Here is a 13900-nt window from a genome sequence, read left to right on the forward strand (position 1 = left end):
CAGGGGAAGAACTGGGGGGCTCTTTTTCCATTCCCAACCTCTCTCTCGCTGTTATCCGAATTAAAACATACAATGGAATAAAGTTGGACACCCGGGTGTCCCGCTTGTTCACTTTTTGGGTGAGCATTGCTGCCACAACGTTCCAGAAGGGGAGCGAGGTCACATCTCCTGGGGACACCCGTGGGAAATGGAAATAGAGCCAACGAACAAATTTCTTTAACAACCCCTTTTTGAACTTCCCCCCCCCTCCCTCCAGGAGTCCCACAACTGGGAAATAAAATCCTTGCTGCTGTGCTGACAAATGTGCGCCTATATTTGAAAAATCCAAGAAACACAAAACTGATAAAACTGGGGGCCAACCACTCTCAAAAAATAAAACTGTCAGCACAGCACTTATCCCTGCCTGCAGTAAAACGAAAACTTAAAAGAACATAAAAGGAAGGGTTCGGGAGCACTCAGGGGTTCACACACACTCACCCCTCCACACAAAGGGGACACTCCTCCACACACACTACGGCCCCGCTCTGATCCCCTGGCCAACAGGGATACTCACCACTTGCTCCTCTGGACAAAGGTGCTGTAGGCAGGGTCCCTCTCCCTGGACGCGATCCCTCCGGCGCTGAGGGACCACCGTGTCCGTCCCTGGGAGCGCCACCTGACAGAAATGGGTCTGCTCCCACCGGGGTGCTGATGTGCCAATGGATCTCCGAAAACGATCCTTTCCGTGGGGTCTCGGACCCTCAGGGAGGCCCCACATTGGGCACCAGCTGTCGCAATGACCGCCACTGACCACTGCGCAGGCTAGCTCCTGCGGTGTGCGACAGGAGTGGGGAGCAGCTGGAGGCTCTCGGCTTTAAAGCTGCTCCTCAGGAGTTCAGCTCTGCCCAGGGGAGCTGAAGCTCCAGGCACAGTGGCTGTCAGCAGTCCGGACGAGGGAGAGGATAAAAAGTACCAAGGAGGCTTGTCACACAGGATAATCAAAGTTTATTGGAGGCAACCCCCAGGAGACAAGCTTCCAGCAGCTCCAGGGAACCCCTTATAAAGGGAGGTGTTACAATGAGGATGGCTTAACTGGAGACCAATAGAAATCTCTAGGGGAGGGATATGGACCGAGGATAGACATTTCCTTGGGCCAATAGCCTCAAGGGGAGGAGGGAAAGGGATCACATGCCCTAATGGGGCATCGAGGTTTAGGGGATTTCCAAAGGGGGAGGTATCTAGAGGGGTAAGGTTTCGGGGGATTGATGGGGACCACATAAGGGTAAATTGGGAGGTTTCAGATGATGGACACTGGACCTTCGGGAACAACAGGAGGGGTTTGGGTGATTGATAGGGAAAGAGCTAGAACAAGGGGAGGAGAACAACCACGTAGCACTGGAGGAGCGGCTTGGGTCTGGGGCAAACCAGCTGGGAATAGGAGTGGGGAAGGTAGGGATGAACCATTGGGGTACAGAAAGCTTATATAAAAATACAATAAAGGTATCACATCACCACACATTACATTTCTTATTCCATCACTCTGTGATTAATGTGGGACAACTAATTTTTTTTCCTAACCTGTTTCTGTATTTGAAAAAAAAGACCCTGTTATTAAGGACATGCGTTTCTCTCACACTATCAGGTATTATCCTTCTCCTATTAATTAAGTCTTTGAAGACATCCAGTTCATGCCACAAAATATCTTCCTTGTTGCTAACAGGGATTAATGAATATATAAATTCAGCAAAGTTATCACACTTGTTGCACAGGCCCTTTCAAGTACGCTAACTGATGGCAACAGTTCTAATTGTTAATATTTATTGTACCTTGATTAAGTAAGTCATTACAAGGTAAAGAGTCCCTCTGGCATTTTATTAACTAGAGCTGCTTGCAAGTGCAAGCACGCATACACTCACTCTCGGATTCTCTCGGTGTCTGCAGATTTCCAAATTAGGTTGCTCACATTAGTTCTTGCTGGGTGACCAGGGCACTGTGGTATGGAGCCAACACACTTCCACACTCTTTCAAGGCACCGAAACCAGAGGATACTGCAACTACCCTTTCAGATGTTCCATCTTCTGACCTACAGTGGTCTGACTCTTAGTCTTAGCGCACGCTTTTTCTCAGTCCCAGGTAGGATGTTGCTGATGTGTGATACCAGCTGATTACTGCAGCTACTGGAGAAGATGTGAAGTCACAACACCGCTTTGTTCAGCCAGACCCCATAGACCAGCTGTTCAATACCACAGACAAGAATCCGTGCACACATTCTGCAAACGCAGTAACTGCTTCTTACTAAGAATGAAAATTCTTAACCACAGGGAGCTGGATGCGATGTATTCGTCTGCGTCCCTGTCATCTTGTGATACTCTTTGATTCTGTGATTCTTTACAGAGTCCTGAAACAGTGTTTCCTGACAAGGCCACCAATATCAATGGAGCAAGATCGGGTCCAAAATACAGCAATGAGAATCTCCAAGAACAACCTCTCTCCATCCTGACGCTATCTGCTAAGCCTCACAGTTGGCCAGTTCTCACCTTTTTTTAAACTAGTCTCCCACTTCTCCTCTAATCTAGATAACACTTCATCTTTTGTTCTCAGCCGCATGCTTCACACAGTAGCTTTCTCTGTGGATGAGGAATTCACCCATTCCTTATCTTCTCCCTGCTCACTGTGAATAATTTCTGAGTTGGCTGAATTGAATTTTTCCTGCTATCTTTTTCGTTTCTGGGGATCAGCTGTGGTTAATTTTTTTGCATTTGCACCAGTCCCAGGCAAACCTGGTGCAGTGGGTTCTGACTTCCCCTGATAACAAATCCCCCATACCAGTTTCTCCTTGCTGATAGGAACAGCTGATATCCTAGCTGTGGTACGGCATGCAAGACTGTAAAACCAGCTGAGCTTGCTGGCTTGTACCGTGATGCCCATCTAGTTTTTTAAAAAGATGCATCACATCAGTTGGAAAGCAATGCCCTAAGCTGCAGTTCGCCACATTCCTGTGCCTGCTGTGATTTAGGTGGCAGTTCACTCCTACAGCCAAGAATGTGAACTTCAAATGGCAAAACCCCCACATTTAAAACACAGACTGTGCTGTGCAGCAGAAAGTACAATTCTTCCTGAAATATCCCTGCTGTGAGGGGTGTGTGGTGCCTAGAAAGTTAGGAAGAGAGAACAAGGAAGGAGGGCAAGGAGTGAGACTTCCAAACTGCTGTGAGTAGCAAAATAGGCTTGATATTTCTCAAAAGAAATTTTTGAAAAGTTTGTATGTTTTCTATTTAAGACTGTGGATTTTAACAGTCAATCCATTGGGTATTTGTTTGTTTGTCTTTTCATATAAGTTAAATGGATCTGTAATTTTTCAATATTAATCTATATTCTACAATATAAATTTTCCATAATGCCCTGATTTCCAAATGCAAATAAACACATACCAGACAGTCGATGCAAACGGTAATAACAATGCTGGAGCACTACTAGCTGCACTTTTTCTCCAACATTTATAGACCCAAAATCTGACATCTCTGAAAGATGGGCAGGAGGCACCCGATTTCCAGAGATGCTGGACTTCTCTGACTTTCCACCAAATCAACAGGACACTTAAGTTCATGTGATCTCCGAAAGTCAAGTCTGCCTCAAATTAGGTGTTGAACAATAGAAAAAGAAAAGCACTGTAAACCTCTTGACATTTAACTATAAATGCTTTTGCAGTAGAAAACAGCTTAAGTCACTCTGCATAAAAAGCTGCCAAATGACCGAAATCAATCGACCAAAAAAAGAGAAAAATTTCCTTCTAGATAGCATTCAGCCATAGCACTTTTCAATTAACCTCTTTCAAAACCCACCAACAAAACAAACAGTATCTTAATTTGCAAGCAGGAAGTTTTAATTTAGTAATATTCCTTTGAGCAAGGTAGCCAGGGTGTGCAATACAGGACTTTATCACTATCAGGAGTCCAATTGCCCAGAATACCATTCCTTTCAACTTCCTAGATACTGCATCAGCCCTTCTCACACACTTGTTAAAAAGTTCCCTGTTGCTCCATGAGGTTCTTGGTGAACAGACACTGTTATCTGAGTGACACTGTCACCCAACACAGACGGGTTCTCTTAGGGATATTGGCAGAGTGACGATGGCACTAAACCAGAGGTACAACTAAAGCTTTGCTTTCCTAACAGGATGTTATGATTGACATAGAAGAGAATTTATTATTAGAATGGCACGGGATTTCTACAAGCAGAGTCAGCCTAGTACAGTCTGTAAGTAGCATGGTAGGGAATTTATAATACAATTTAACTTCTGATTTCTAATCCCTTGGACCCTCTGCAGATCAGGTCAGATCCCAATCTATGGTTGTGGAGGCTGCCTGGGAAGGCATGGCAGGGCCTGGCAGCCAGGACCCACCCAGCCAGGTCAGCCCAGGGTATCAGACACCTCCCTGGGGACAACAAAGGCCAGCCTGGGACATGGGACCAGGGTGGAGCTGGCTTGGCCACTAGGTACTCTCACATCGCATGACTTTGCACATGTATACCAAGGTACTAAGATGCGGATGGTATGCCCAGACCTAAATCTGTGCCTAGCCTATATAAACCATGCCCAGGCAATATAAGGGCTAAGTATAAGTTATTTCCTTTTTTTTTTTTTTTTTAATTAGGGAAGTGAAACTAAAAACCTACTTTATTTTCTATGATGTAACTTAGAAAATGCATACTTCTGATGTTGCTGTAGGGCAGACAGGGGAATTAGCTATTCTAATTGCTGCCACTGCTTAGGTATTCGGACTGGAGACTTTGACGTAGGTGACGATCAAAAGCAACGCCTGGTGGTATCAAAGGAGAGATTATCCTGTATTTCAGTCGGCTTCAGATGAAGACCATCTCTGTTTATTGATCTTCACGGTAACAAAATTTAAAGTAACAGACATCTAATGTCAGTTCAAATGAATGTTATTTAAATAACATCATTGTGTACAGCCAACTGCATCTGCTGCTAACAGAGCCATGGGTTAGCTAGGAAATTGCTAGTTCAATTCTCATCAAAATCTTGTGTCTGAAGTCACTGTCTTACCTCCTTCACATTACTCTGTTTAGATCCACTTCACATCACAGACCTGTGATTTAAAGCTCCATCTAGAAATCTAAGTCTTGTGCCGCCTCTACCATGGAATTCTCAGCAAGCAGAGCTGTTTGAAAACTCTTAAAACAGTATATTCAAAAGAAAATAAGAAAATACTTTTTTTTCTTTTTTTGTGAGGCCAATTTTTCTGATTTTTCTCCTCCTGCTCCAAGAGTGATCTGCAAAACTGAGATGTTTTAGCTAGGATTGAAAATATTTTAGATAGAATATTAATTTCTAAATAGACTATTGGTGCCTCTTTTGAGAAGCTCCCTACTCATTCTTCACCTTCATAAATGCTCAACCACCTTGTAAATCTGTCCTAAAAAGTGCAACCTTTTTGTGATGATGAATATAAATGAGAACAGGTTTGCCCCTTTTTCCAAAAATATCCTAAACCGCCCTCCTATTCAAACAGGTTGCTACTCCTGGATCTTACATACGGATCCACAATTCGGATACAGAAAGTAAGAAGTTCATTTTCCTTCATTAATTTCTTCTATATAGGTGTAAATAAAGATACTGAATATTTCCACTATCTGTTATTGAGTCTATCATTTGAAGGTGTATCTCTGTTAACAAAATACTACTTTGATCGAAAAAAGTGGGGGCACTTGTAAAGATAACTGGTCTTTTTGTAGACTGTGACCATGAGGTAACCTCAGTAACCTTTTTCTGCAGGCCGCTGATGACTGCGATAGTTAAATGTGTTCTGTGCTCCAGAAAATTTCTGCAACATAGGTATTATTTTAGTCAAAGCATTTCAGTGAAACGGTATTCTAACAGGAAATTACATTCTGGATCAATAAATCTCCCTGGGAAGCCCATCAGTTCCACGCAGTTCCAGTTTCAGCAGAGACAAGCACATGAATCACAGGTATGAAATCCTTCTGCCTTCAGTCTACCCCTCAGGCTCACAAGACATGGGATCCCTGCAGTTTTCATGCTGCCTTTGTAACATGTTCTAGACACAGGAAGATCTGTTAGCACAGGATCGTTGCACTCTCCCTCCTGGCCTCTGTCATTTGCTCACCCTGGAAACTACAGGTTCTCAATTTAGGAGTGAGGAGTAGTGGAGACAACTGTGGGAAGAACTGGGGTATATTTGACCCTGTTGGGAATCATGCTCTTTCCAGCCTTCATTCTGGAGACATTGCCGAACTCTGTGCATGCCTTGAGCTGGACTAAGGCTTGCAGTTTTCCCCTGGAAGTTCAACAGCCCAAGCTCTGGACTGCTGCAAGTGAGGACCTGAGAGAGGTTGTTTTACAAGGACAGAACTGATCAAAAGGCTTTTTCCTTGATGTCTCAAAAAGAAATTAAAATGGCAGTGAATAAGGGAAGTGGAAAGACAGATAAATAAGAAATGATCTGGAGAGGTTACAGAAATGGGGCAGAGGCAATCACCCACATCGAGCCCACATCAGCAGCCAAAGTTCTGGGGAACTACCAGTGTATACAGTAGTGTGCAGTAAAGCAAGAGATGCCCATTTTCACTGCAGTTAATTTATTAAACAAGTATTGCTCCTTATAATTTGACATTAGTCTTACTTCCCTAAGTGTGTGTAAATACATAAGTTATTTGATGGGATCACTAATAATCATAGCAGCCAACAGCTATCTGGTTACAAATTTACTATGATGCTTAAAAACCCCCCATACTGCAATACCTTTTACTTTTTGTAGTCAAGGAACTGAAAAGAGAAATAAATCTTGTGCTCTTTCATTAACTTGACCTTAAAGAATAGTATTAGCTCACCAGTAATCCTTGCATCATATTTCAAGAGCTAACAAGCCTTACAACACTTCAAATCTGTAAAATATCCCAAACAAACAAAACCCAAAAAGACAAACTATTTTGCAGTCAAATCTGACACTATCTAACACAGTATGTAATAGATAATATTGTTTCATAAACTTCCTTTGCAGTTCTTTTTCTCTTAGATCTGACATCTTTTGTGGAATATAGGAGTGTTTGCGAGAGAGGAAATATCCCTCAAACTAAAAAGTCAGCAAAACCTGCTACATAATAGAAGTGCCTCCAGGGAGGGTAAAATAAGAATGCCTAATTGTATTTAAACACGCAGATGTGTTTTTGCACAAAACTGTGCTGCCTCTTAATTCTTCTTATAAAAAGAGTACATGGGCATTTAGCTATATGTTAATAGAAGGAAATAATTCTTATTCCAGCAGTTATTTGTTTTGAGTAAACATTAGAAGGTATTTCTGAGGCCAATCACGAAAACTGAATTTTTAAAGACTTACAGCTTGTTAATTCTAATAAGAAAATCCACAGCTAGTCATTTTTATTAAGAGAATACGTTTAAAGAGTCTATATAAACCTCCATGTCTAAGAGCTTGGGCAAGCACAATTCTGTCTTTGCTCATGTTTTTTCATATGCTGAGTGCTGAGTGCAGACTGCAGTTCAGTCTTTAGCAGGAGGGCTGCAGCAGGCAATGCATGGGTGACTACATTCTCCCATTTTTTCACCCTCTGATAGCATCAGGGAGTCAAAAAAGCAGTGAGAGAAGCAAGGCATGTATGAAGAACTTTGTTATGCAGGATGCACTCAGGCCTCACCCCACTCTTAGCCGTATAAATGGGCGCTAACCCAACAGACAGTTACCTCTGTGCCCTGCTGTATTTACAGGATTGCAAATTGAGAGCAGAACTGGGCTTGAGGAGTCATTTTTCAGGATCATGGGGGTTTCTTCTGTAGGAAGGCAAGATGATGCTGTTAAGAGGCAGAAACTGGTAACAGGTCTGGGTTCATAATTAAAGATTTCTGATGTGACTCTTTCAAATGAGTTATGAGCTCTCCTTTATTACTGTTGATACCAAAGATGGTAAGAGGAATCCTCATCTTAGTCAGCTGTTTAATTTTCCGTAATAACTGTGATGTGCTCTGAGGTGACAGCACATCAAATGTGCTCTGAATGTCACAGGAGCAGCTATGAGGAGCTAGCATTACGTACTTTGGTTGAAGATGCATTGGCAGATACCTGAACTGAAAAACTGAAAAAAAATTTAAAATAACCTTATAATAGATCGATTGTTCAGCTCCAGTGCGACCTCTCAGTGCAGAATTACGCTGAAGTGAGCCTTGTACACAGCTTTGGTAGATGTCTCTTAAGAGCTATTTTTCAGCCAGCTCCATCAGACAGTGGGTGTTTATTTTCTATTTATTTAATTCTCCAGTTCACAACTGAGGAGTAGTTTGTTCTTCTTCAAAGTACTCTCCCTCTGACTTAATGATGTTTCTAAAGCAGCAGCCTTCAATACCGAGCCCTGTGTCATGCCCAAGAGGTTTGGGTTTCGTTTCTATCTCATGTCACAAACAAGGAACGCACGGAACTCTTGCCAAGGACAGAGCGAGGAAGTGCCCGTGCTGTTGAATCTGGTATGTTCAGCGTGTCTTCGGATTTGGACTTGTCCGTCAACACCACTCGAAACAACAACGTACGACCCGAGTACAAAACAAACCCCTTTCTGTTCTGTCCCCTTGCCTGCCCTACCATACACCTTTAAACAAACACATGAATTTTCTTTACTTTCAAGGTCTTTTATAACTGGTGTTGTGAGGAACTTGGGCAGTCGTATCACGCACATTGCGATGTCTACCTTGTGCTGAGTTAATTTAGGATCTTTGAGCCAGTTCCAGCCAAATCTTTTCGGAAGCACATTTGTGAAATGTGGCTTCATACAAGTTCCATGAGGTGGGATTGAAGAGTCAGGTCTTACCGTGATGCCGTGTGAGAACACCCTTACGAAAGAATGAGGTTGGCTGTGCTGCTTACAGAAATTCACGTACTTGACAAAGCAAGAAGTTTAGTTTTTGTTTCTTGATCTCTACAAAATAGATGTGATCCTTAAGACACTACTGTCCAGACTTCTTGATTTCTAGGATATGAAGGAGTTCACTGAAGACAAACATCTGATAAAATGTTGGGGTTTTTCTGAAAGCAACACTTTTATCTAGATTACTGCTTTAACAGCTGTGAGTGGAAGAGCTATACTGTGTTTCTGTGTGCAGAGGTGGCTGTAGTGAAAACACTTGTACCAATATGCCTTGTTTAATTAAATATTTCTGATATGTGGTGTCTGTTCTTAAAGCGCTTCCTTTGCTGCTTTTTTCAGTTGTTTCAGTTGTTTAATAGGATTGTTTAATGAACAGAGGGCAGCTATAATAAAAGTACTGAAACACAATGTCTTAGAAATGTAAGGGGTAAGCTAATGAAGAGTCTAACCTTTATCTTTCTCTGCTTTTCAAGCATGTATTTTTAGTTCTCCTAATCTTTTAGTCTGTGTTTGTCTTGGTACAACAGAGCTTGTAATTTAGCATGTGAATCTGTTAATCACGTTAAATATGTATCATTGAGTTTGCAGCAAGCTTTTCATTCTTCTGGAAAATAATGATCAAGGAATTACAGAGTAGCATTTACAGTGCTGGGTTTGAAGCAGCTCCCTCAGAAGATGTGCACGTTTTTTGGCTACTTACGCACTGCTTTCTAACACACCACACTGCTGTGTGCGTCCAGGACCCCTGATACAGCGCGCTTGGATTAATACGATTTGGGGCAAATGCATGGAATAGCTTAAAGGTTGAACTCTGTGAGCGTGTATTTCTAGGGAAACTGCAGATGTGAAACGTGCACGCAGATACAAAGGCCACCAAAATACACCAGGCTGGTTTTCTCCAGTTTCGTTTCTCTTTCTCCTTTTGCTCTTTGTGGGCTTTTTTGGCATGGAGCAATGCTCTGGGAGAGTCTGGTTGTGTTTGAAATACCTATGAAAGTAATAACTGTTCTGAAAAATGCCTATTTCAAGCACCATAACAGGACGTGTTGCTATGAGTCTGACTTCTAAATGTGTGCCGGGTTTGTCACTTTACTCACAGGGGTGCAGAAAAAGTCAGGCAGGTTAATTGTTAAGTATAATTTTTGAGCAGTGTTTTAGTGACCTTCCTCTGTCTGTATAAGTAAATTCTTAATTTCTCTTCACAGAAAACAAAGAATTGAACAAGACAAGCGGTCGACTTAATGACGGTATCCCCCAGGTCCCAGTGAAAAGAGGGGAATCAGAGTTCGATTCCTTCAGGCAATCACTACCAGCTCTTGAAAAACAGGAAGAAATTGTCCAAACAATAAAGGACAATAAAATTGTTTTGATTATAGGAGAGACGGGATTGGGAAAAACTACTCAAGTATGTTTCCTCAATGAAATGAAAAAGATAACAGTATTTATACTAAACTAATGCCAATTTTGTAATATTTGTGGTAAGGGTTATTTCTATGCTATTTTAAGGCTTTTGTTTTCCTGTGTGATTGAAAATCTTGTGTTCCAGTTCACTTTCTAGCTTTTGAAATACTAAGCCAGCAGATAGGTACTAAAAGCATGAATGGTTCCTCACAGTTTTCTGATAGATATAATTTTTTCATTAAAATATTACAAAATATCGAGGGGAAAGTAGCTGTGATGTTTGTATAACGCTTTTTCTTCTAAGGCTAGTTCTGTTCTTAGTACCCAGAGTAATATATTTTTTGTGTTAAAATGAGAGATTATCTGCAGGGCTTTTTTTCCTATAGATCTCTCTGAAGCAGGAGAGAGACACTTCAACTTTTTTTTAAAAAAAAACCCTAAACAGGTTATACTTTGAAATTTATTTTATGCCCATTCAGGTATATTTGCAGTGATAATCCTATTGAAAAGTCTGTTGCAACGTGTAGTGCTGAGATGCAGTTAAATTGTTTCCCTGTGCTGAGAAAGCTGTGACTTTCTCAAAAAGTAAATTTGAACCACTTCTTTCCAGATCCCTCAGTTTATCCTTGATGACTGCTACAAGAATGGAGCTCCCTGTCATGTGTTTTGCACTCAGCCGAGATGTTTAGCAGCTGTTGCTGTGGCTGAAAGGGTGGCAGCAGAAAGGAGAGAGAAGATTGGCCAGACAATTGGTTACCAGCTCCGGTTGGAAAGCAGGTACTAATGGTGCTTCTAAGTGTCAGTTGATCTCGTGCTGGTATCGTGAATCTTGTGTACCTTTAAACTGCAGTATATTTGGGATGCAGCCCCATAAATCATAGGTGGGGTATGTTATTGCAGGGAAGGAAGACTTAGGAGTGAAAAGGACAGCTTTCTTCCTGTATTTTGCCGTTTCATGTAGTAGCTTGTCATACTGAACTGAATTTCAAGTGCTTTCTATTGGTTTCTTCTAGGGAGTGTGTGCATGTAAATCCTTGTCTGATTTTCAGATCAAGTCTACACTTTCCTCTCTTCTTTTTTTTTCCCCTCTCTACTTTTGACATGTGTGGATCCCAAAGTTCTGCAAGCTTTGAAGGTAGGTAGGAAGACCAGCATGCTGTAACAAACGTATTACAGTGTGAGTTGGTATGGGTCATAAAAGGGAGAACAACAAAATTGGAAAGTGACTGATGAAGCTGAGCATTATTTACCAGTCCAGTTTGGGTTAAGTTTACTGTGCTTCAGCTTTCAAAACATGAAGTGACGTCAAAGTAGAGCTTTCAGTCACTTGATGAATTTGTCTGTGAAGCAGAGTGTGAACGGGTTTTTACATCTTTGCACTGTGTAGCCAGTGACATTTCAGGGAAGGGGCGACGGCTGGGATATGAGTGACCAGAAGGTGGCAAAAGGTTGTGTTGCTTGAATGAACGAAGATAACACACGGCTGAGGAAAACGAATGTGCTTGAACAACAAAGCCAAGACAAGAATTGGAATGTGCATGAGAAAGCTCACGAGGCTATTAAGGGATTAGAAGAGCTGGTGAAGATGTATCACAAATAAGCTGAATGATTAATGTCTGGAATACTGGATACTGTGCTGGCAGAAGAAGAGCAAAGTCAGATGAAAATGGAAGAAAATCCATCTTGAGAAGAATCAATGCATTTACTCCGGAAAAACACTAAAAGGGAGAGATGACAATATTTCCAGCTGTGCACAGAAAAGATCTGGAGTGGAGGTGTTTAGGGGTGCTTATAGTAAGGAAGAAGTCTAATTTTTAAAGTTTTCTTAATGGTCTTCCAGAAAGAGCTGTGGAGTGTCGCGATAGAGGGGCAACCCAGACGCTCAGTATGAGTGATCAGCAGGAATCCGATTTATTGATTGTACCAGAACTCCTTATATACTAACAATAATAGGCTTTATGCATATTCGTAATGGCGCATTCTAAGTGGTTCACATCGACTAAGCTGATTCTAAACCCCTCCTTAGACCCCCTTTCGTGGTCAGCAGTTCTGCCTTTTTCCCTGGCCTTCTAACCACAGATGTCCATTGTTTTGCTGCCAAAACCTAACCTTGCTGGCTCTGCAAATAAACCCATAGTTCAGCAGTAAGACTCAATGGTGGTTCAGTTACTGAGCAAGATACATGTAATATTCTGTAACTTCAGTTGTTACACAGGATGCGTGGTGCACTGTCTTATGAGACCTTGCTCAGCTAGCTGCAAGGGTCTATGTGCCCGTCCTCACGTAGCCAGCCTCTCAGATCAGTAAGCTGCAAAGAATCTGTATATCCTGAATCTATATGTCCCTTTTCACGTAACCAATCTCTCACAGATGAAGATCAGTCTTCTATTGTTGATTTTGCTCATGGTCTCTTATTCTTTTTTTTCTTTTTTTCTTTTTTTTTTTACCTTTGGAAAAAATTATGGGGTTTTTTTGACTGGTGGCCTTCATCTCAAAACTGGGAATAACTACTTGTCTCGTGGAGAAGCTCATTGATTTCAGTAGAATAAGCACTACTGACAGCTCAGACACATGCTGTGAAGAACTGAAGTTCTTCATAGATCTAGTAGGCCAATAAGGGGGGTTATTATGTTTGTCTCAATAATGTTTTCAGCCCTTGAAGTACTACCATGCCATTAAAACACCTTTCTTGGAACAGGGAGTCAATGGAACCAAGAGTGCTCTACTTTGTCCCATCCTTATTCCTGAACATTATTGTCGCAGCAAAACTAATACTTTCTGCCTCTTCTTTCAATGTTTTTTGGCTTCTGCGAAGGGAGAGCATTAATGGGGGGCATTAAAATTTGTAGGATGTAGAAGACATAGATCTCTCCATGCTAGATATTCATGTGTAACATCTAACTCCATCATTACCACCAAAAAAAAAGAAGAGGAATAAAGAGAAGATATGTGCATTCCTGCTGGTGTTAAGAACAAAAGGAAACGACCCAAAACTGCACACAATACTCCAGGTGAGGCCACTGCAGCGCAGAGCAGAGAGGGACAATCCCCTTCCTGGCCTGGCTGCCAATGCTGGGCCTGATGCCCCCAGCACAGGGATGTCCCTCCTGGCTGCCAGGGTCCTGCTGACTCAGACCCAACTTTCCAACCAGGAACTATCTGGTCCCTTTCTGCAACACTACTGTTGTTTTAACTTGAATCAAAGGAATAATGTTAAGGTGGTGGAGCTATCTCTACAGCTTAGTTCACTTCTCTCTTGCTTGATTAATAGTATGGTCAGTTTGTTTGGAGGCATTAGTTGGCTTTAGCTGCCTAAAAGGAGTTCAACATACAAGGACCTTGAATGCTTTGGGTGAGGTAAGTGATGTCCTCTCCTTCAGCATCAGAGACAGGTTTCCCTCCACAGGTCTCTGAGTGGAGAGTCAAAGAGCTGCAGCTAAATCTGGCAGGGATTGCTGGGCATCTCATCAGAAAAACAGGAGTGATTTACCCACTGGTCAGAACTGTTCCTTTGGTCAGCAAGAGGAAAAAGATAAGCCATCTGCTGGCTCTTGTGCTTTCTTACTTCCCACTTCCTCTTACAGAGAGTAAATTGGAGCACTGGGCA

The 13900-nt window shown here is 42.0% G+C and overlaps 1 protein-coding gene across 7 annotated transcripts in view; it reads left to right on the top strand.

Moving 5' to 3' along the window:
* The first annotated feature begins 5423 nt into the window (after positions 1-5423).
* Positions 5424-13900, top strand: part of LOC125320418 (3'-5' RNA helicase YTHDC2-like) — a 52586-nt gene continuing 44109 nt past the window's right edge. For 4 of the 7 annotated variants that reach the window (XM_048292728.1, XM_048292730.1, XM_048292727.1 and 1 more), the window contains exons 1-5: positions 5424-5972; positions 8364-8494; positions 10098-10297; positions 10904-11070; positions 11412-11428. In XM_048292728.1, the coding sequence (XP_048148685.1) occupies positions 5962-5972; positions 8364-8494; positions 10098-10297; positions 10904-11070; positions 11412-11428 (526 nt within the window). In that variant the 5' untranslated portion in view covers positions 5424-5961. The remainder of the gene's footprint in view (positions 5973-8363; positions 8495-10097; positions 10298-10903; positions 11071-11411; positions 11429-13900) is intronic. The other 3 variants (XR_007201105.1, XM_048292726.1, XM_048292729.1) reach the window with 1 other exon arrangement.

Source organism: Corvus hawaiiensis, chromosome Z (assembly GCF_020740725.1).
Source record: "Corvus hawaiiensis isolate bCorHaw1 chromosome Z, bCorHaw1.pri.cur, whole genome shotgun sequence".
NCBI lineage: Eukaryota > Metazoa > Chordata > Aves > Passeriformes > Corvidae > Corvus > Corvus hawaiiensis.